A 23,865-nucleotide genomic window follows, 5' to 3' on the forward strand; every position below is an offset into this window, starting at 1 on the left:
GAGCAGATAGGAGGAGGCCAAGAGCAGGGTTTGAGCAATGGCAGCCAGTGGTGCAGAATCACTGGGGTGGAGTAAGGAAGGATGGGGTGGCACTATGCTAATCATCGTGGGGCAGGCACAGAGAGTTTTAGGTGGTCAAAGAGTGAGCTCAGAGTGGAATGGCTGCTATGGGAGCCCAAAATCTGTTGATTTGGAAGATCTGAGCTGTTTAGTTAACATCCTGACATCCCAAAAAGGAAAAAAAGGAAGGCAACTTAACATCCCAAGAAAAACTTCCCCACCGTTCTCAGAAGCTCATCGAGATCACGAGGTCAGTTACATTTCTGTTTCTTCCAGCCTCCACTGATGGCTCAGGCTCTTCTCCACCCCCTTGGATGGTCTTTATCAGTTGCTGTGATAGAGAAATTCATCTCCTTGTGACTCACCTCGTGATGAGCTTCTCAGTCCTTTTGAGGCAGGGCCTTGGGCTATAGGCAGGCACTCTGCCTCTGGATCTGCCTGTGAAGTTTTCCAGCTTGGCAGGGCCATGCTGGAACTTGGGATGCACTTGGAAAACATGTAAGAGCCCTTGGTCATTTCCATGCCAGCCTGTATCAAGAGGAGGGCTTCAGGGTAGTAATAACAATCCTGATACTGCAAGGAGGCAAGGTTTCTTCTCTGTGGACATGGCTCACATGACTGGAGCTCAGAACTCTTCCCTCCATGCCCTAGGTAGATAGTCAAGGTGATTAGGCCCTGGTAGGGCTTTAAGCAAGCTCCCCCTTGGCTGCTGAGGCTCTTCAGAGCCCAAATTCACATTCATACCACAGTCATGGGAGGTGGGGCCTGGAAGAGACCTTGGAGATCATTGAGTCCTTATGGGTAAATAGTCCCAGAAGGCAAAGTGACTGGCCAGCACCACCCAGGTAATAAATGAAGGAGCATTTGAACTTGGGTTCTTTGACTCCATGTTCTGTGCAACAGATCAGTAAACAGCAAGAATTTATTTAACATTTCTACATGCTGGAGGCTGCATATTCAAGCACAGAGAATGAAACGATCCCAACTCCAAAGGAGCTCACTTTGTTGCAGTAGAGACAGGCACAAATCTAAAAATGTACAGAGTAAATACAAGGTCACTGAATGCCAGCAGGGGAAGGAAAGCCCTTACTTGCCATTCTGGAAAAGGAAAAAGGCTTCCTATAGACAAGAAGTTGGTTCTTAGTCTAGATTTCAGGGACTGTGAACTTGGGTGGGAAAAAAAAAAGATACCTTTTTTTTTCACTAAACCAACTGAAATTTAGCAAATGTGCTCCAAGACTGACATTGCTGTCAATGAAGCATTCCGAGTTCAGTAACCTAATTCTGATGAAGTATAATTGTTTTTGTCTTTACAGAAAAAGCTAACAACTTTCCTCCGCTGCCGAAGTTTATCCCTCTGAAGCCCTGCTTCTACCAGAACTTCTCTGATGAGATTCCGATAGACCACCAATTTATCGTGAGAAGGATTTACCATTTATGGATCTGTAAGCACTAATTGGAGCCATTCCAAGGAAACCCTGATGGGATAAGTAGAAAGAATGATGAATACATCTGTTTGGTTTAAAAGAACTATTTTAAACTATGTGAAATGACACAATTAAGGTTAGGAATATTCCCTAACCTTTAAACAGCCCGCCAGAGCTAGGAGAGTGTTAGAACATAAAGTGTCAAAACTGGAGGTGATGGGGAACCTTAGAACTTAGAAGAACAGAGCTGGGAGGGCCTTTGGATCACAAACTGTTGTGACTGGAAGGGCCCTTAGAGATAATTTGACAGATGAGTTAACGTGACTCACTTAGAAGCTTATTCATTCAGGCATTCACTTATTTATGGATTTAGGGGCCTACAAGGACAGGAGACTGTTCTAGGTTATCTGGAAAACGTTCCTAAGCAGAACTTTCCGGATGTGGAGTGGGTTGCCGTGGGAGGTAGTGGGTTCCCCCTCCTTGGGGAGTTTCAAGGAGAGGGCCAGAAGACCATTTGTCCAGTAGGTTTTAAAAACTATTTTTCAGATAAGCTTTCAATTCAGTTCAACCAACATTTATTAAGTGTTTCCTGTGTGCTCTCAGGCACTGTACCAGGTGCTAGTGATATGAGACAAAAGGGAAACAGTTGGAGAACTTAGATTCTACTGGAGAGAGAAAGGAGAACATACAGACAGAACATACAGACTCAAAGTAGACATTCAAGAGCTCAGTAACTGAGGATGGGAGCAAAGCCCGCATGCCACAGGAGGCCCCTAGCTGCTGCTTGTGGACCTTAGGAGGCATGGGCCCGACATTGAGGGCCCCGTGTGCTGGGAGCCAAGCTTGGAGGGGGATTATATGGTGTGGACACGGGGTACCACTAGGCTTAAGCTGGCTGGGATCTGGAGGGCAGGAAGTGAAGTTGTATGGAAGAAGACTGGGAAGGTGAGTGGGGACGAGCTTGGGAAAGGTTTTACATGCCAGACTGAGGAGTTTGAACTTTATCTTAGAGGCAATAGAGAGACGAAGGGAAGTGACACAGTCTGAGCCTGGGAACAGGATGGCCTGTTAGGCAAGAGTGCCCATGAGAGGTTGCGATGGTCCAGGCTATGGGAGGAGCCGTGCAGGGGATTTTTCTCCTAGGGATAGGGGGAAGGGGTTAAGATTTCTGTTTTAGATACATTGAATTTGAGATACTTGTAGGGAATGTACCTGTAGATATCTGCAGTTGAGAGTATTAGAGAGGAGTTTAGGAGACAAGTAGGGCTGCATGAATAGATCTGGGAATCATCTGCCTAGAAGTGGTAGTTGAACCAATGAGTGATGATGAGATCACCAAAGGAGAAAGTGTAGAGAGAGAAGAAAGGCCAGCCCAGGACTTTGGAGGATGTCACCCTTGTTGGGTGGGTGAAAGATGATGTTTCACCAAAGGAGACTGAGGGGAGTGTCCAGGCAGGGATGAAGAGATCTAAGAGAGAGCAGGCTCAGGGAAAAGAGTGTCCAGGAGCAGGGAGGGGGTGCTGGGCAGTATTAGGTAGAACAAGGATTGACATGAGGCTGTGAAGGGATGCTAGTCTTGGAAAGAGCCCACTCAGTTGAGTGAGAGGATTAGAAGCAAGACTGCCAAGGGGTTGCTAAGTGAGGGGGAGATCAGGAATTGGAGGCAACAAGTGTTTCTAGGTGTCTGGCTTTGGAGAGGGAGCCCAAATATAGGATGATAGCCTGAGTAGGAAGCAAGGTCAAATGAAAATTTTTTTTTAATGGGGAAAGATTTATATGAACTGATACAAAGTGAAGTAAGCAGAGCCAGAAAAACAGTGTAAGAAATGTCTACAACCATGCAAGAGGAAGCTGCAAAGAAACAAACCCACTCCAGATGGAAGAGCTGTGCAGTCCAGAGAAGAGAACAGAAGGCATGCCCAAGCACACACCCTTCTCACACAAGTGAAGGACTGTTGGTATAGAACATTGCATATATTGTTTGACTGTCAAAATGAGTGGGGGGAGAGAGATTTGGAAATGAATATGATAGAAAAACAAAAGATGTTACTTCATTTTCAAAAAAAGAATGAGAGGTCCCAAGCACATTTGTAAGCAGCAGAGGAGCCAGTGAATAAGGAAAGATTGAAGGTGAGGGAGGTAAGAGGGAGAGAAGGAGGATGAGAGAGACAGGAGGAGACCAGGGGGAGGTGGTTAAAGGGCACAAGTGGAGTGGCTTGGCCTTGGTAAGTTTGTCAGAGGTTGGATGTAAGGAGGAGAGAACAGAGAGGTCAGCCAGAGCAATTCTGATGTAACTCAAGGAAAAGAAGGAACCCGCCCCAGAGGGTCTCTTTTTGGGGCTGGATTCTCCAGCCCCTGCGGCTTTCCCACCCACCTCAAATCCCATGATTCTGATTCTGTTACTCCTGTCATCACTGAGAGCATCTTACTAAACAGCATTCCTTCTCTTAGGCCTCTCTCCCATCAGGCCCTTCCTGGTTGTACTGTGGTGACCTGCTTCAGGCCTTTTCTTTTATTTGGCCTTGGACTTCCTAACCACCTGGTACCCCTGCTGCTTCCTCTCTCCCTCCTCCAGGCTGCCTTGTACAAGTTAACTGGTTCATCTTGCTAAAATGAGCTCTGATCAGGCCCCTCTCTTGCTCATCATCTCCGTGATTCTGTTGCCATAAACCTGCTGTGCCCGTTCCCAGGCCTGTTCCTATTTAAACGGTGCTCACGAAGCACTCACTTAGCACTCACTCGTCCCACAGCAGTGCAGCTGCCCCTGGCCTTGAGCTCCCGAACCCTACAGAGCCCTCTCCCCTTCTCTGCCTGCTGAAATTCTGGCCCCTTGTTCAAGGGCCCTTTCCTCATCACCCACACTCAGGCCTTCTCCCTGGCGTTTCCAACTGGGGTCGGGGTATTATGTGTCCAGAAGACTGAGCCTGTGGTTGTGTCATTCAAGGCCTGGCTAATTCACCTTTAATACACCTTAGAGACGTTCAGATTTCAACACTGGTCTTAAATGGCAGGTGTTAGCAATTTAACAGTTGCTCTACCTTGACCCCCAGGTGGCAGAGCATTTGTTCCACACGGCGCGTTTTGGTGTAAGTTCCTTTTATAATTCAAGTTAGATCTCACCGGGAGATAGCTCTTGAGAAAATATTTTCCTTTTCCTAAAATATGGGATAAAGACTGAACCTGTGGTTTTGCTGATAGACACTCATGGGTGTGGAGACTCCCTCTGCAGGGTGATAGCTTCTGTAAATTATCATTTTGGACAGTTGCCTAGAGCACTGAGAGGGTGGGTGACCTGCCCCGGGTCACCCAGCCACAGTGAGTGTCTGAGAGGGAATTTGAACCTAGGCCTTCCTGACTTTGAGGCCAGCTCTCTATCCAGTGTGCCAGGCAGTGTGCTGTACATGGGGGAGTGTAGTAAGTTGTACTGGTGAGCTAGATCGCCACTCTTGTCTATCCTCTAGAGGTTGGGAGGCATAGGGGCCTGTGCGAGGAGCAGACATGCACAGATCTAAAGGATCATCGGTCCAGAGCTGAGGACGGTGGTGGGACAGCTCTGATGGACCCCTCCCCATGACCTGGCACCCAGGGAGGTGGCTGGTTTTATAGGATCACACTCTTAAAGTCCAAAGGGACCTCCTACCATCTTGTCCAATTCTCTCATTTTGTGGGTGAGGAAACTGAGCCCCAGACAGGTTAAGATGACTTGCCGAAGGTTACAAAGGTCATAAGCATGCTTTCTGACCCCAGAGCCAGGGCTTTTTCCCCTATGCCTCACTATTTCCTAAGCTGAACTGACAGTATAAATCTCAGCTATTTATATTAAGTGAAAGTTCTGTGGGTCTGTGGTTTTCCTTCATAAAGAATATCATACACAGACGCACACCTGCATGCACCCACACACCCCACAACATCCCTAGCTGGAGATCGCTACTTATTGCTACTTTCTGTGTACAATTAGTGTCCAGTGATTTGGCAAGAAATCGGGAGGCCAGGGTGTGAGGAGGGCAAGGGAGCTGGACCTCCCAGTTTTGACGCCTTCCTGGGTAACCGACCAACTGACTAATCAGGGCAATGCACTGTATCCCTCTGCAAGGTGGGCACCTTTATCCCGGAGCTGCCTCACCAAGGTCAGGGGAGGTGGCAGCAAGGGCACATGCGTCTCACAGCAGAGAGCCAGGAAGCAGCAGAGAATCTATAGAAAGGGTTAGGGAGGGATAAACGTCCAGCACTCCCTGCCAAGGAGAAGTAGTGGAACCGTGGGTCAGTCTGAGAGGCTAAAAAGGGATTGCTGGGAGCAGGGGAGAGGAGCAAGTGTGGCAGCTGCTGCTGTGTCTGGAAATGGGCAGAGGGGACTTGGGGGCATTGAGCTGGTAGGAGGAGAGATGGCACATTCAGCACAAGCTGTAGTGAAGCCAGCCTTGGTAGCTGCTCACAATCTGGGCCAGTTGCATTTTGGGATAATTTTAAAAGCAGGGCATTTGCTATTATAGTCTCCTGTTTGGGGAACATACCACCCACATGGAGATCTCCAATGGGATGTTTTCCCCCCTGCAATGTTTTTTCCAGACTGGGTTTTCCTATCTTACCCAGGCCAGAGGTGCAGCAGCTCCTTCCCAGGTCTGATCCCAGTAATGATTAGCATAGAACCTTAAAGCTGCTTGTTTTTCTCACCTGGGCCAGGCTGCCTCTACTTGGCTGTGCTCCCTGGGGGCTCAGCATGTGCTACTGCACTTGGTAAGGACCCCAGATGGGCAGTAGCCATCCTGCAGCTCTGCTCTCACCCTGGTACTTTTCTTCTTCTGGTCATTTAAAAAAAAGTTTTGTTAATCCTCCTTTTGCTTAATGTCTCATGACCACCACTGACCTGTCTTCAACTCTCCTCAAGTGTGAGTCCTCCATTGGGACGTTGCTGAAAAGGGACAGCTCAGGAATTTTGACTCTGGTTTGATTTTTCCATATTCAGGAGAGCTTACTTGTATTTTAGCACCTACTGTGTGCTAGGCACTGTGAGTACAACAACAAAGATGCCACCTCCTGCCATTGAGGAGCTGCCATTGCACTGAGGGACACAGTGTGTGCAACAACAGTGATAGCTCGTGTTCATAGAGGGCTTCACGATTTATAAAGCACTGTCATGTGAGGTCTTGTTTCAGTCCTCACACAGCCCTAGGTGCTGTTTTAGAGCCATTTTACAGGTGAGGAAACCGAGGCTAAGAGAGGTTAAGTAACTTGCCTAGGGTCATGAGGCTAGCAAGTGTCTGATGCAGGATTTGAATAAGCCTATACAGGATATATAGAAAGCAATGACGAGGTAACTTGGGCTGGGAACTCACTAGGCATTGTGGGGAACAGAAAAGGCTCCATGTAGAAGGCAGTGCTAGAGGTGAGGAGGGAGTGGATTCCTGGCATGGGATCCAGCCAATGCAAAAGCACGGAGATGAGAGTTGGCGAGTCACACACGAAGAACAGGAAGAAATGCAGTGTGGCTCTCTGTGGAGTGTGCGAAGGGAAGTTAGAAAGGTCAGCCGGGGCCATGTTGTCCAGGGCTTTTAACAGAAGTTGAGATTTTACTGCAGTTGCATTTGGGAGCCCCTGGAATCTGATCATCTGGGGACAGTCAAAGAGCAGCTATGTGGGATTCAGGTTGGGAAGGGGAGCCAATTAGGAGGCTGTTGTCTCGGCCTTGACCAGGAGAAGGAAGCAATTAGGCATAAGTGATGCTGTGGAGGGTGAGGCAAAATGAGGAGTTGGGTATACTGTTCCGGGTATAAGCCTGGGAGACCAGGCAGAGGTGGCCTTGTTTTCTCAGTAAAGTCTAAGTCTTGGTTCTCAGCGGAGGGGTGAGGGAAGGGTACAGATGGGCATTGGGTGTATGAGGCCTGAAGAGAGGCTTGAAACAACCTTGTAGGGAGTGGGCCAGAGCTGCTGTTAAGGTAAATTGTGGAGGAGCAGCCTGCTACAGTGAGGGGCCGGTCAGTAGGCTCAGGCTGCTCAGTTCCAGAATGTTCTCATCAGCCCCATGGGCGAGGAGGGAAGGAAGCAGATGGTGGTCAGAGGGCCCCAGTGGAGATTGGGTGAGGCCTAAAGCAGCAGTAGGATGAGGGGGAGGCCAGAGTGCTGGTTGTGAGCCTTATCCCTGTACTTCTTTGTTTTCTTCTTTCCAGTTTACTGTATCACCCTCGTGGTGAATCTCATCGCTTGCCTTGCTTGGTGGATTGCCGGCGGCGATGGAGTGAACTTTGGCTTAGCCGTGCTTTGGCTAATTCTCTTCAGTCCTTGCAGCTATGTGTGCTGGTTCCGGCCTGCCTACAAAGCCTTCAGGTAATTTCAGAAACCTTTTTGTTCTCTGTGAATTTTTGGTCCTTCGTTAGTCCATAGGATTATAGAATATTAGAACTAGGAGGGGGCAGAGAAAAACCTCAGAGTATATAGGATGTTAGCACTAAAAAGAAACCCAGAGCATAAAAACCTAACTTGAGCTGGAAGAGATGTTATAGCACAGAGCAATCCCTGATGGGCCTGTAATGGCACGTAAAAACGCAGAATGTCCGAGCCAGAAGCAGCTTCAGATCCTAGAGCATCTGAAATAAATGGAATCTTAGAGTGGAGAACTAAAGAGAGTCGCTACAAGGGCCGCTAGAGACCATCTGCTCCATTCTTGTCATTTTATGTTGGAAAATGTTTGGAAAAATCGAAGCCCGTATTGGGACAGGCACAGGCTGAGTTAGTGGCAGAGTTGGGGCTGGAATCCACGTCTGCTGATTCCCATATCTGTGTTCTTTTCCTGAATTAGATGACAGATGGTTTAAATCAAGGCTTAAGGCAAACACTCCTGAGCCAAATTGACAAGAAAGAGAATTTCTGATGATTTAAGGGAGAATCGATCGATCAACAAGTGGCAGCTAGGTGGTGCAGTGGTTAGAACATTGGGCCAAGAGTAGGAAGACCTGAGTTCCAATTCAGCCTCAGACACTGACCCTGGGCAAGTCACTTCACCCTGTTTGCCTCAGTTTCCTTGTCTATAAAATGAGCTGGAGAAGGAAATGGCAAACCACCCCAGAGTCTCTGCCAAGAAAACCCCAAATGGGGTCATGGAGAGTTGGATACAACTGAAACTGAACAACAGTCAGTCAGCAAACATCGATAAGGGCCTGCTGTGTGTCAGGGACTGCTCTCCTTTGTTTGTTTATTTTGGAGGCAATGGGGATTAAGTGACTTGCCCAGAGTCACATAACTAGTAAGTGTCCGAGACCAGACTTGAACTCAGGTCCTCCTAACTCCACGGCTGATGCTCTATCCACTGTGCCACCTAGCTGCTGTCCTTTGTATCACAGAAGGTTACAGGCTCGGCTATCTTAACCATAAAGAAAATAGAATCAGAGTTAGAAGGAACCTTAAAAATCTAATTTAATCTCTTCTTTTTATAAATGAGGAACCTGAGGATTCAGGTCACACCAGAAGATTTGAATCCAGATCCTCTCACTCTAAATTTAGTGTTCTTTCCATTATCATCACCATCATAGCAGCTAACATTTGTGTAGTGTCTGCGGTGGGCCAGGTGCTCTGCTAAGGTCTGGGCATACCCAAAGAGGCTAAAGACAGCCTCACAGTCTGATGGGGGAGACAACAAGGAAACACATATGTGCAGGGTAAGCTCTGTGCAGGAAGCCAGGGAGGTCAGTGGTTGGAGCAGAGGAGGGAGGACGTTCCAGGCTTGGGGGGGCAGCTCAAGAGAAATCCCGAATGTGAGAGGTGGAGGGTCTTGTTGGTGGGACAGCCAGGAGGCCAGGGTCACTGGCTCAAAGGGTACGTGTCAGGAAGGAAGGGTCAGGAGACTGGGACTGTAGGAGGGGGCTGGGCCACGAAGGTCTTCTTCAAAAACGAAGGACGAACAACGATATCACCAGTGCCTAGCACAGTGCCTGGCATATAGTAGAGGAGAGAAAGAGGAAAGGAACAGGCAATTAGATCAATCCTCACAGCAACCTGTAGCAACAATTTGGCTAGCAGCTGCTGTGGGGGGTGTACAACCAACAACAACCAGCACACAGAAGGCTGCTAACACAGGTTCTTTGATCTGCTTTACTAAGGAAAGCAGGGTTAAGGGGTTAACAAGCTTACTTTAATCCAACATACAAATATCATTCACTTAGTTCAGGAGGAAAAGCCAGCACCCTGGCTTCAGAACTTCAGAGCATGTACAAACAAATTACAAACATACATTATAAACAGGCTAAATACAAACCAACATCTGGGTTAGTGAGGCCAGGGCAGGTGGGGGGGGGGGCAGTTACAGCGGTTTGCCCAGAGTCATGAGGCTACTCTTCCAGTGAGTGAGAGCCCCAAGGGAGAATGCCAGCCTTTGAGCTTTTGTACTCTATTCAGGGCTCAAAGGATTCACACCCAATCAGCACAAGGGCGTGAGACTGGGGTTTGGCATCTAGTTAGCAAAAGGGTGTGGGCCTGGGGAAGCAAAGACGTTTGATTACATTAGCATTTCTAAAAGAGAAAATAGTGAAAAAAAAGAAAAGTGCCACCTTAATTAATATCATACTGCACCCCTCCAGGGTCCATGGCCTAACAAAAATCTAAATTAAATGGCTGTGGATCCTGGAACAAATAGAAGCACCTTAGTTACCAATCCACAACCCTAGATGCTATTTTTAGACCCATTTTACAGATGAGGAAACCATTAGCATTGTGCTGATCTCTTTGTAAATTTGATCTCACTTGGTCCTTGAGACAACCCTGAGAGGCAGGTGCTGGTATTCCCATTTTACAGTTCAAGATCCTGAGGCAAACGGGTTAAGTGATTTGCCCAGGGTCACAGAGCCAGGAAAGGCCCAAGTCTAGATTTGAATTCAAGTCTTCCTGACTCCATGCCCAGGGCCCTCTCCACTGTGCCCCCTAGCTACCTCTATTAGTAAATTAATAAATGTTGAATAAATTAAATTGAATTAAACAAACATGTATTATGTATGTATGTGCCTCCACTGCTGTCTTGCTCTGATGACATATGGCATGGTCATGACACATGACCCTTATCTTTTAGAGTTGTGTGAGCTGAGCCCAAATTCTGGCAAGCCCTACTGAGTTAGATGGCCTATGAGTGTGGGTCAGGTGAAGAGCTTGTGTGAATGCTATTTTGAAGGCTAGCCTTGAAGAGCTTGGAGACACTCATTGCCAGGCTGGCCACAAGGTGATGACTTTCTTGGCTACAGCCCCTCCAGCGTCCCTCCTGGGTACTAAGGAGGTGACTGACTCTCTGTATAGGGGAGGACACCTCCACAATGGAGGGAAGGAAGATCACAAATCAAAGAGAACTTGAGGTGTGCACAGGACTGGGCTTGGCAGGAGCCAGGTAGAAATACCACGAGATTATTGAACCACAACTCCTCTGATAACATGACACCCAGGTCTTCAGCATCATTGACTGTTAGAGCTAGGAGGGGCTCTCAGCACCATCTGGGCCCATCCCTTTGTTTTACAGATGAGCAGAGAGGAAGCTGAGGCTGAGGGTTATTGGTCTTAGAGGCAGGAGATAACAGAGCTGAGATTCAAGTTAAGTCAACAAGCACATTAAGTACCTCCTATGTGGCATCCACCATGCTAAGCACTGGGAATACAAAGAAACCAGGGGATCTTCCTTCATGGAGCTCCCATTCAAATGGGAGAGCTAACATGCAAACAGCTCTGTTTACATACAGGCTATATACAAGATGAATTTGTTAATCTCAGGTGGAAGACCGGCAGTAATAGGAATTGAGACAGGCTTCATATTGCAGGCAGAGTTTGATCTGAGTCTTGAAGGAAGCTAGGGTAATGAAGGAGGCAGAGGGGAGGTTCTGGCATGAGATACAGCCCTGAAAACCCTCAGTTGGGAGATGGAGTATTATGTGTGAGGAAGAGCGAGGAGGCCAGTGTCACTGAGTCACAATATGTGCAAGAAGCTGAGGTGAAAGGAGACTGGGAGGAAGGGCTCTAAGAGCTCAGCAGAGGATGTTCTGGTTGAGTTAGAAGTGAGAGTGAGTCCCTGTGTGTTTATTAACCAGGGGAGGGGTGGGTCAGACCTGTGCCTTAGGAAGATCATTTTGATGGCTGAGTGGAGGATGAACTGGAGGGAGAAAAGACCAAGATAGTGGCAGTGTCAGAGGAGAAGGGGCTGTATACAGAAGAGACTGGGAAGGCAAAATCATTAGAACTTGGCAGCTCCTTGGATGTAAGGGGTGAGAGAGGTGAGGACGAGAGGATGGCATCTACATCATTGGAAGGACAGTGGTGCCTGGAACAGTCACATCGAATTTAGGAAGAGAGATGATTTTGGAGAAAAGATGTTAAGTTCCATTTGGACGTGTCGGATTTAGGCTATCTACAGGCCATCCATTTCAATATCTCCAGTAGGCAATTGATGGTGCCAGACTAGAGGAGAGAGGTTAACTCTGAATGTGGTTCTGTTCTCATGGAGCTCACGGTCCAGTGAGGGGAGAGAACATAGAGAGCTATGAGACAATGATACATGAGAGGTGCGGACAAAGTGTCAAATGATCTGTTGGGAGAAGGCTCATTATGGGGATGGGGGGGATCAAGGAAGGCTTCAAGGAAGAAGTAGTACGTTAACCAGGCCTCAGAGAAGGATCAGGGTTTCAGCCGATGGAAACAAAGTGGGGGAAAGACTTTGTACCAGTACAGAGGCTTGGGGAAGGGCAAGGGCAGAAAGAATCATGTCTGAGGAATAACAGGCAGTCTGGTTTGGCTGAGGCTTAGATATAAGCAGGAGGATAGTAATGGCTGAGGAGGGCACCAAGTAATGGGTAATGGAGGCCCTGGGTCAAACTTGATTCAGCAGGCCATCGGAAGTCACTGAAGATTCACTAATACACCAATCAAGAGTCATTTCCGGGTTCAGTCATGTCAGGCTGTCTGGGAGATTTAGGTGGCTCCTTGTACGGCTTGGAATGCACAGCACTATTGTGCTCAGGGAGGAAATCACTGGACTGGGAGCCAACAGACCCGAGTTCAAATCCCAGCTTCCCCACTGCCAAACTGAATGGCTCTGAGCTAAAGTGGAGAGGTGAATCTTGGTCCACCCAGAGTCTGCGGGTGACTGTGAAGAACAAAGAAGATAATGTCTTAGTCAAGTGCTTTATAAATAATGGAAGGGAGTTTTTATTGCTGCTGCCCTTGGATATGGTTATCAGGAGACAGCAGGTTGGATGTGTTTTTTCCCAGTTTGATGGCTAACAGGTAACTTAGTTACCAGGCTGTGGGAGATCCTTCTTGCCACAGTCCAGCAGCATTCTAGGTAAAGTGCACAACACAGGCAAGTCAGAGCTCCCAGGCAGAGAATCCTAGAATTTAAGAGCTAGTAAGAATTTGGAGGACCATTTATTCAAATGGCAGCATTGTACAGAGGATGAAACTGAACCACGAAGGTCTAAATTGACTTTCTTTTATGGGTCAGTTGCTTTCCAGAGCTGAAAGGTAGCCATGTAAACATGGCCCTTTGCCGGAGGTACTCAGGTCCTTCCTCCCACTACCACGGGGATTCATAACCATCTTTGTATCCTGGACCTCTTCAGCTGTCAATCAACTGAAGCCTGTGGAGCGCTTCTCAGAGTCATGTTGTTAAATCCAAAAAAGAAAATGCAGAGGATTACAAAGGAAACCACTTCTGTTGAAATAGTTATCAAAATATCTATTTAAAAAAAGAACAAGTTTATGGACCTGTGGAACTCAGTTAAGGTCCTTGAAGGCAGAACACCATTTTGTGCACACACGCACACATGCGCGCACACACACACACACACACCACCACCACCACTACCTATTCTTTTGCAGAGTCTAGGTAGGCATGAGTGTATAATACTGAATATAATGTTAGATATTTTTTAATGTATTGGTCTATTTTGCTGAATTTTTATCTATTTTTTAAATTCTGGTTAAAAAGGGATGACTTTCTGGACAAGGGAGGGATACAGAGCAAAATTTAGGCCATGAAAAACAAAAATTTAATAAAAATCTATTTTAGGAAAAAAGCCCTATATATTATCCTCAGTGCCATGTACCAGAACTTGGACTTAGTAGGTGCTTAATAATTGTCGAGTAAGTGATTGAATAAATAAATGAATTAGAGTTTTTTAGAGAAGGAGATTTCAATGCTTATTGACTCAAAATCTGTAATTAGAACAGTCTAGTTTTTCATCTTATCACTGATGTTACTCTTGCTGCATTTGAGCAAATCTTCATTGTGCACCTACTGTATGCAAGCCATTGTGCTAGTTGCTAGAGATGAGACAAAAACGAAAAGCATCCAACCTTTAAGGAGATCCCCTTCCTCTGGCTTGTTCCTCCATGCGCAAGTCCTGATTCTCCAGCAGATTAGCCCTCATATCATTCCCCTTTCTTACTAAGCTTTCATTTCTCCTTGTCTCCGTGCTGCTTCTTTAATTCCTACAAAGACAACCGCATCCCCCCCCATTTCCAAAAGATCCTCATTCGATCCATCCATTCCTGGTAGCTCCATCCTGTGTCTCTTCCCTTTTTTGTGACTAAACTCCTGGAGATGTTGCCAACTTCCTTTCCACTGATTCTCCTTAACCCTCAATATTCTGACTTCAGGCCTCATCGTTCAATCAAAATGGCTTCTCTAAAGCTACTAATGATTTCCTAATAGTGAAATCCAATGGCCTTTTCTCAGTCCTCATCCTCTCTGTGTTTTTTTACACTGGTGACTGCCCCCTTCTCCTGGATACCCTCCTCTCTCTAGCTCTTTGGGGGACCCGGCTCTTTCCCGACTTTCCTCTTCCCCTGCCGCTCCATCACCGTTTTTCTTGCCGGATCATCCTGGCCACCTCAGCTGACCTCAAGTGTCCCCTCAGGCTCCATTAGGGCTCTCTTGTCCCTCTAGAACCTCTCATTCAATATGCTCATCATCTCCCATGATTCCAGTTACCATTCCTATGCAGATGATTCTCAGATCTCTTTATTTCGCCCCAGCCTCTCTTCTGCTCACATCTCCATCTGCCTGTCATCTTAAACTCAACATGTCCCAAACAGAGCTCATTGAGCTCTTTTTCCCCACACCCTGCATTCTCCCTGTCAAGGGCACCACGGTAAGCCAGGCTCAAAGCCAGCGTGTCTTCCTCCACTCATCACTCTCACAGCCCCTCCCTCATAGCCGATCAGTTGCCAAGTCCTGTCAATTCTGCCTCTGTAACACCTTTCAGATGCACCCCCTTCTCTCCTCTGACACCACCACCACCCTGGTGCTGAACCTCATCACCTCTAGCTGGGACTTTGCAATGGCCTGTGGGAGGGGCTGCCCACCACCAGCCCCTCCCCACTCCGGTCCATCCTTCCAGGCTCAACTGTCAAGGTTCTCTTCCTAAAGTGCAGGTCTGACCATATGACCCCTTTTTTCACTAAACTCCGTGTTCCCTCTTTCCTGCCTGGATCAAATAGAAGGTCCTCTGTTTGGCTTTTAAAGCCCTTTGTGGCCTGGTCTCTTCCAGCTTTTCAGGTCTTCTTACACCTCACTCCCCTCCACATGCTCCACTGTCTAGGGCTGCCGGTCTTCTGGCTGTTCCTCAGACACAGCACTCCTTGTCTTTTCCCTGGCTGTCCCCCATATCTGGAACTCTTTCCCTCCTCAGTCCCCTGCCTCCTGGCTTCCTTCATGGTTCAGGTCACACACCCCCTTCTGAAAGAATCTGTTCCTCTTCCTGCTTAATGCCAGTGCCTTCTTACTAAGCTCACCTCCAATTTACCCATATCTATCTTACATGTACATGTTGTTTACATCTTGTCTCCTCCATTAGTTTGTGAGCTCCCTGAGGACAGGGGCAGGTTTGGCCTTTCTTTGTAATTTCAGAATTTAGCATAGTTGATGAATATGGTAGGTGCTTAATAAATGCTTGTCGACTTTCCTTGACTGATAGGACATACATGCGCGTGCGCACACACACATGTGTGCACATACACACACCCATTTTTCTTTCTAATTCTTGTCCAGAATGTTGCCTCTAAAATCATTCCTGGCCCTATTTGATGAATGTCTTAGGCAATATATGTTCTGTCAAAGCCTTGGGCCCTAAAGGATTGATTAAGCTGCATGGCCTTAATGGTTTAAAGGGCTTGCTCATCCCTTAGTCATAGAGATCTGGAAAGGGGATAGAGATAAGCTGAACATACCAAGGCCTGCTCCTGGGGAAATCATGTAAAACTCTTTGGATGTGGACAATAGTTTACTCCCTTGGGCTTTTGTTATTGACCTGGGTGTGTTGCCCTGGGAGGGAACTGTACCTAGATATCCTTATAAAAAGCTTGTGTGTATTTAGTGAAAGGACTTTTTTAAAAATTAGTATTTGCCTCACTGATTCAATCTTTCCAGATTGTGAATTGACATTTGGGACAGGTCTGCACCTGGACAAAGGCTGTCTGTTTATTCATTTAACAATCATTAACCACCTATTATCCAGCAAAGGTTGGAGTTCCGGGTTGGGTACTGTAGCTACATTTAAGAGCACCGTTCTCACAGTAACAATGAAATAGTACCTCCATTTCACAGATAAGGAAATTGAGGTTCTTAACCTTTTTCATGTCATGGAGCCCCTTTGGCACTGTAGTGAAGCCAATAGACACCTTCTCAGGCATTTTAAAATAACATAGTTTTTAACTAAAAGTAACATGGGTTTTGAAATAACATAGAGATATTTACAAAAGAAGCCAGTTATATTGAAGTGGAGTAATCAAAACATTTAAAAACTAAGTTCATGGACTCCTGGACTAGTAATAGCTACCATACATAGAACTACGGGCCAGAGATGATGCTAAGTGCTTTTCAGATACTGTTTAATTTGGTCTTCACAACAAACCTGGGAGGTGGGTGGTGTCATTATCTCCACTTTATAGTGGAGGAAACTGAAGCAGATGAGGTTAAGTGACTTGCTTAGGGTCTCATAGCTAGTAAGTGTCCAAGGCCAACTTCTGACTCCAGGCGCAGCAGCCTTCCCCCTGTGCCACCTTGGTGCCTTGCTAGTAAGGAGTCGAGTGGAGATTAGCACCTAGATCTCACTTGAAGTCTGGGGCTCCGTTCCCTACACTGTACTCGTTGATTGTTACCTTGTACGCTCCTCCAACCCTTGATCTCTGCAGTCCCTCTGATGCACAGAATTTTGCAAATGCAAAGATCTCCCCCACCCAATCCCGGGTCATCTTAGTCTCACCCCCTTGTTTGACAGACCAGGACACTGAAGTTTGAAGTGGCTGACTTGACAGCAGAAAGCTAGCAGTAAAAGTAGTTGTTTGTTTTGTGTTTCCTTGCAGGGCTGACAGCTCTTTTAATTTTATGGCCTTCTTCTTCATCTTTGGTGCACAGTTTATCCTGACCATCTTTCAAGCAATCGGTTTCCCCAAATGGGGAGCATGGTAAGCAAAACTCTTCCAGAATTTTTTGAACATTTGAATAATGGCATTCATTCCATTCTGAGAGACTAGAGGAGGGAGGCCAAGATGTCGAGGAATCTTGAAATCAGAATGATTAAAAGAAGTGGGAATATTCAGACCAGAAAAGAGGGACCCTGGAGAACTGGCTTCCAAAAATGGAAGGGTTGCATAGGAGAAAGAGTAGTCTTGTTCTCTTTGGCTCCAGGTCTCTTCCTCTCTGGTAGTGTCAGGCTCGGGGATTTATTTAAATGCTTTACCCACCAAATTAGTTTTGACTGATAGCTATAGGACCCAGAGAGCTAAAATTCCCTTCTGTCCCAGAGATCCAGGCATGCACGTTCTCTGCTAGGGCTCCACCTTCCCTCTTCACATCCCTGCAGCCCTCCCAGGCAGTGATCCTCTGTGTCACAGTGGCCCAGAAGGCCCTGCCTCTCACTGACATAGCTCTGCATGTGCTCAGGCTAGACACTGAGGAGCAGACTCCTTTTTGTTCTGGGAACAGTCTTCTTGTGCCTGTGTGTTGGCTATGTCGGTTTGCCGTTCATCCGGCCTAATCAGGTCCTTCTAGTTCAGTAAGATGACGGGAAGGTCTTTAGACCTGGTCAGACCACAGTGGCAGGGTTGGCTTTAATTCTAGGCCTGTGGGCAAGTCACTTTTAACTTCTGTTTGTCTCAGTTTCCTCATCTATGAAATGAGGATAATAGAGCACCACCTTCAAGGGTCGTGATGATGATCACAGTCAGATAATTGAGTGCCCGGCACACGGGCACTGTGTAAATGCTGTCTGTTGTTATTGGTGGTGGCGGCGGTGGCGGTGGCGGCGGCGACAGTGGTGGTGGTGGCAGTAGTAGTTGTAGTAACTGCTGACCCTATAGTCTCAGTCCAACCCTGCCCTACTCCTGCTCTGCCCTCCAATTCCACCAGCCCTTGGGAACCATGAACAAACTCTCCATCTTAGATTTCTTCCTCACCTTCAGCCTACTGTCTGTGCCCTCAGAAACCTGCATCTTTCCAGAAGATATTCCATCCCCTAACCCCTCCCCCAGTGCTGGGCATTCTCTCCTCTCAAGGGGAGTTAGTAGCTCCCAAAACCTTCCTCTGCCACCATCACTAGGAAACCGTCATCTTTGAGATTCACTGCCAATGTACAGGTCACTTCCCTGACTTTCTAAAGGAGTTTCATCCTTGCCGTTGTCTTATTTATCCTACCTTTGCCTCCTACTTGGAGACTTTAGTAGACTTCAGGAGACGTCCTATATCTATTTTCCTTCCTCATGGTGCCCTCTAGAAACCATCCATCTTTCTCTGTTCTCTCAAACCATCCGCCTCTTCTGTCCTCATTTGGATCTCAGTCCTCGATCCATGGTCTCCCTCAACATCTGCCTTCTCTGCTGCTACTCCCATACTCGTGAGTACCACAGGAGGAGGAAATCAGGAAGTTGTGCCCTCTGGCTTCACTACAATTGGTGTTACCTAATGTTGGCGAGTCTCTCATTGTTTCATGGCAGTCTTTTTATTCTTCTCTGACTTCCCTATTCTGTGCAACAACTCTTCTGCACCATCAGGTGACTTTACTTCCTACTTTCAAGAGAAAAATGGGGCCATACATTGTGAGCTCCCTCATCTCTGCTTCTTCAAACCTCAAAAACTCGATCTCTCCCCCCATCTTTTTCTTCTTTCCTCGCCTCTCTGACAAAGCAGTGGGCCTGATTGTCAAGTCCAAGCTTGATGTGCTCTCAGCCCTTCCAGTGTCTTCTTGGAGTTTAACCCAGCAATCGTTCCTTCCTTCTCTTTGATCTCTGGTCTCTCCCTTTCTAATAGCACTCATCCTCCTGCCTTAAAAATGTCCATGTCTCTTCCATCTCTAAAAACCTTCCCATAACCCTGCTGTGATCCTATATCTGGCCTCCCTGTTACTGCCAGATTCTCAGAAAATGTCATCTCCTACTCTCAATGCTTCAGCATCTTCCCCATCTGCTCCCTTATCAATGTCTTTCTTTCTCCAAAGCAAAAGGCATTTAATTAAAACAGAATGGTAAGGCAAATATGAAGGAACTGAATCAAAGATTAACCACTCTAGGCACCAAATACAAATGCTTCCCCCTCTCCCACACCCTTCTGAGCTTCTGACAATATGGCTCCCACCCCAGCACTCTCCAAAGCAAACAATCGTCTCTTACCCACTAAACTTTTCCCAGGGCTCGTCCTCCTTGATCCCAGCGGCTCTGGACACTGTTGACCCCTCTCACCTCCAGGGTACTCTGGTGGTTCCCTTCTCCTACTTTTCCTTTGCCTCTCCCACTGCTCCTTGTCCATCTCTTCTGCTGCTTTATCACCCACCCACCCCCCATGCCCTGGTTTTCTCTGCCAGGGCTTCTCATCACCTCCCAGGGACTCCATTTTCTCCTTCCTGAGATTGCCTGTTGCGTGCTAGCCATCTCCAGCAAGACCTCCCTTCTGGACTTCAGAACTCAGCACCTTCCTCCTCTAAACCTGCCTGTCTGTCCTGAGGGGACCACTCTCCTTGCATTTACTCAAGCTCCTAATCTAAACATCATCCTTTGGCCCCTTTGACATCTCCTGCACCTACAACCTTCTCGCATTTACACTATTGTTACTCAAGTTCAAGCACTTGCCACCCCTCACCTTGAGTGTCATGATAGCTTCCTGATTTCTTCCCCACTTCAAGGTTCTCCCATCTCTAATCCAACCTCCACATAGCTACAAATATAATCTTCCTAAGTCAGGGGTCTGATTACGTCATTCCCACACTCAAAAGTCTTCAGCAGCTCCCCTTTGCCTGTAAAATAAAATCCAAAATCAACCAGGTATTTAAGACATTCCACAACCTGATTCCACCCCCACCCCACCCCAGTCCAGCTTTATTTCACAATTTGCACATCTGGTTCCAGAAAAACTGGAAGATTGACTGTTTCTGATACAAAACATCTCCCACTTCCATTCATTTGCCTAAGCTGTGCCCTGTGCCTGGAATGTGCTCCTTTCACTTCTCTGCCTCTCGGAATCCTCCTCGTGCTTCAAGTGTTCACTCCAGTACTGCTTCCTTCACAAAGCCTTCTCTGTGCCTTCTTCCCCTGTTCCATATTGATCATGTTTTCTCTCCCCACATCACCTTGTGTTTTCTCATTTGGGTACCTGTGACTTCCTTGGACATGGGGTGAATATAAGCTCCATGCAGGCAGGGATGTTTCACTTTTTCTTTGTGCCCCCAGTATCTAGCACAATGCCTTGGACATAGTCAGTGCTCTGTTTGTTGCAAGACTTTTTTCTTCCCCCAAACTGAGAGACCAAGGAGGTGAGAGGGAGAGGTGAGATGGTGACTAAAAGAAAGGAAAAAGGAACCTTGAAGCATTTTTTAATGTGCAGAAGAGAAGGAAACACAGATGTGTGGGATAACTTTGGAATGTACATGCTGCAGGAAAGCAAGCCACGTCCTGTCCTCTCTCCATTCTACCTTGTACAAGAAAGTTCTCCCGTGTTTGTTGAGTTCAGAATTTTGAAAGTTCTTTTAAGGTGCCAGATACTTAATTAATGTTGACAGTTTGAATTGAACCGAGCTAATCAATCAGTCTTGGGCTTCATTAAGCTTCCACGAATAAGGAAGTGATGGTCCCCCTTAGGATTTATTGTGCTTAGCTCTGGGTGGACATTGGAAGGACATTGAGAAGCCAGAGGTATGACCACCACAGTAACGAAATGGAAATGCATTGATTAGGTACCTAAGGTCACCTAAGCATTAGGCTCATCTCAGGAGGTACAACTGAAAAAGGGAGACTGTCACTGCTCTCCCAGGGCTCTTGTTCTTAGCAGAGGAAACAGCACATGAAGGGGGATTCAGATGCACGCCATGGGGCCTCTCAGCTTCCTTCTGGCTCTGAGGGCCTAAGATGCTGTGTTCAAGTACAGCCAGGTGGCCTCCATCACAACCTGCAGTAGGCACGTCCTCACAGGCTGCCCTCCAGAAGCTGGGAAGACAAGCACTCCACACACTCGTGCTTCGGAATATAAAGAAAAGAGGGGCGATCGGGAGAAGCCTAACTCCTGGTCAGGAAGAAAAGAACCTCATGGAGGCCAGCTTGAGAGGCAGCATTGTGAAGTTTAATAAAAAGGGGGTCGGGAGGCCTGGGCCGGACATGAGCACAGCCGTTTCTGCTGCGTTGATGGCTTTGGGCACATCCCTTCCCTCTCTGGGCCTCAGTTCCTATTCTATACAGTTGTGCTGTGTACCCGGAGGAACCAGCCGGCAGCAGGGGCCTGGCCATTGGGCCCCTTTCGGCCGTAGCAAGCTCTGCAAGCCTCCGTCCAAGTGGGAGAGCGATTCTTGTCTGCTTTAGGAGCATGTGCTCTTACTGGTGGAATTGCAGCTTTATGAGGCACTGCAGTAAATAAACTGGGAGTAATGGGGGCCGCTTGGCAGTGCAGCAGATAGAGTGCTGGGCCTGGAGTCAGGAAGAACTGAGTCCAAATCCAGCCTCAGACACTGACTACCTGCATGACCCTGGGCAAATCACCTCAGCACTGCCCACCTCAGTTTCCTGAACTGTAAAATGGGGGTAATAACCACCTCCCAGGGTGTTGTGAGGTTCAAATAGGATCATAATTATAAAGTATTTAGCTCAGTACCTAGCACATGGTAAGTGCTATTTAAACGCCAGCTATCATTATTGTTCAGAGGATAGTTGTAAGGAAGGAACTAGGGGCAGCTAGGTGGTGCAGTGAGTAGAGCACTGGCCCTGCAGTCAGGAGGACCTGAGTTCAAATCTGGCCTCAGACACTTGACACACATACTAGCTATGTGACCTTAGGCAAGTCACTTAACCCCAATTACCCTGCCAAAAAAAACAAAGGAAGGAACTACTGTTTTTATAGTTCTCCATAAATTTTTACATTTATAAATAATGTTTGTAAAATAAACTTTACTAAAAATATTTTAGAAAGGAGCCACAGAAGTGTGAATTTTGTGGTTATTAGTCTAGTAATAATAAGGATGGTACAATGTGGCTAGACTGGAGGCAGGCACCTGGCTTATATATGTAGGGACAGACAGATCTTGCTTTTCACATCCTGTTAGAACAAGGAACATGCTTAACATCGACTCTAAGAGGCAATCAGCCTACAAACATTTATTGAGCATCTCCCAAGGAGGAAGCAATCCCTTCTCTCAAGGATCTAACCTTGTAATGAGGGGAGACAGCCCACAAAAAAAAATAAACACACTTTAGATTTACTGTTTCTGTACTTATCTAGTTACAGGGCTAGGTGGTTTGGAGGGAGAGAAGCTTCCTGTAAAAGGTGGTAAGGTGGTACTTGTGCCAAGCCTTAGAGGAAGAAAGGGATTCTGTGAGAAAGGTGATTCTGTCATGAGGGATGGCCGTTGCAAAGGTGTGGAGATGAGAGATGAAGCACTGAGTGAAGCACAGAGGCTGGTTTTGCTGGATCCCAGGATATGGGAGGGGCAGTAATATGTAACATAACTGGAAAGATTGGTTGAGGCCAGGTTGTATTGGGCTTTAAAAGCTGAACAAGTTTATAGTTTTTCCTGTGGACAGTAGGAAGCCACTGGAATTTGTTAAGTTGAGGAGTGATGTTAGATCTGCACTTGAAATTACTTTGATGACAGGAATTGGGAGAGCCTAGAGACAGGGACAGGGACGAGGGGGCCAGAGGTGGTGGGGTCTGAGCTAACGTGGCAGCTGTTTGAGGTGGGAGGGCTCCCACCCAGAGATGTGGGGGCGGGAGAAATGGGAAGATTCAGTGATGACAAGGTGACAAGATTCAGGGTGACAGTGATGGCACCTTCAGCAGAAGTAGAGAGGCCGGGCAGGCACGGGTTAGGAGGGGAAAATCTAGGGCCTGTTTTGTTCGTAGTGTGTGTGTGATGTCTCCAGGATATTTGCTTTGAAGTGTCCAGTAGGTAAGTTGTGACAGAAACATGGGGAGAAACTAAGGGTTGGTACAGAAATCTGAGTCATCTACTCTGACCTGATAATTAACCTTGTGGGAGCAGAGAAGGTCACTAATGAGAAAGAGCAGAGAAGACAGCCCAGGACAGGATCCTTGGGGAGAGTTTGTTGTTATTATTGTTTCAGGTGTGTCCGACTCTTTGTGACCCTATTTGGGGTTTTGGCAAAGATACTGGAGGAGTTTGCCTTTTCCTTCTCCAGCTCATTTTACAGATGAGGAAACTGAGGCAAACAGGGTGAAGCGACTTGCCCAGAGTCACATTGCTAGCATGCATCAGAGGCTGGATTTGAACTCGGGAAGATGAATCTTTCCGATTCCAGGCCTGGTGCTCTATTTACTAAACCAGGACAGAATCCCAGATAGGAGAGAGGATCCAGGAGGGAAGGATAAAGTTTAGCTGAGAAAGAGCAGAAAGACGTAAGGTGATAGATGAAGGGGTGAAGGTCTAGTGAGGGTTTTTTTTAAAAGGCTAGGTGGAGAAATAGGCGTGTTTGAAGACACTAGAGAAGGAGCTAATGGATTAGGAAGAGATTAAAGATTAAAGAAGGGTTGATTGAGAAAGTGTACAATAGCCATCCTAGTCTGAATAAAGTGGGAAGTTTTAATAGAGCAAATTGTAAGGAGGAGTTGGAGCAGCATAAGGAGAGTCTGAGTGGGTCACAAGGAATATTCCAACCTTCTTTCCAGGACCCGTGTGTTTGTGTGTGGAGGGGAGGGTGTGCTGTGGTGTGACCAGTGCCGGAGAGGATGGCCAGGGGTGCAGGGGCATCTGGGGGAAGTGAGGCCTCAGAGCGCAAATAGATGCAAAGAGTGAGAGAAAGAAAGTTTTGTTCACTATGGTATGGAAATGCCAGAGGAAACTAACAAACAAATGAAGAGCTTTACCACACACCTACTTTGTGCTCAGCATCCCAGACCTTACAAAGAGATAGACTGGTATACAGGACA

General features: G+C 47.0%; 1 protein-coding gene across 1 annotated transcript in view; it reads left to right on the plus strand.

Annotated features, from left to right (window-relative positions):
• Positions 1-23,865, plus strand: part of SCAMP4 (secretory carrier membrane protein 4) — an 88,312-nt gene that overhangs the window by 48,067 nt on the left and 16,380 nt on the right. The window contains exons 3-5 of the mRNA XM_036768007.1: positions 1,377-1,505; positions 7,652-7,808; positions 16,812-16,913. Coding sequence (XP_036623902.1) covers positions 1,377-1,505; positions 7,652-7,808; positions 16,812-16,913 — 388 coding nt within the window. The remainder of the gene's footprint in view (positions 1-1,376; positions 1,506-7,651; positions 7,809-16,811; positions 16,914-23,865) is intronic.

Source organism: Trichosurus vulpecula, chromosome 1 (assembly GCF_011100635.1).
Source record: "Trichosurus vulpecula isolate mTriVul1 chromosome 1, mTriVul1.pri, whole genome shotgun sequence".
NCBI lineage: Eukaryota > Metazoa > Chordata > Mammalia > Diprotodontia > Phalangeridae > Trichosurus > Trichosurus vulpecula.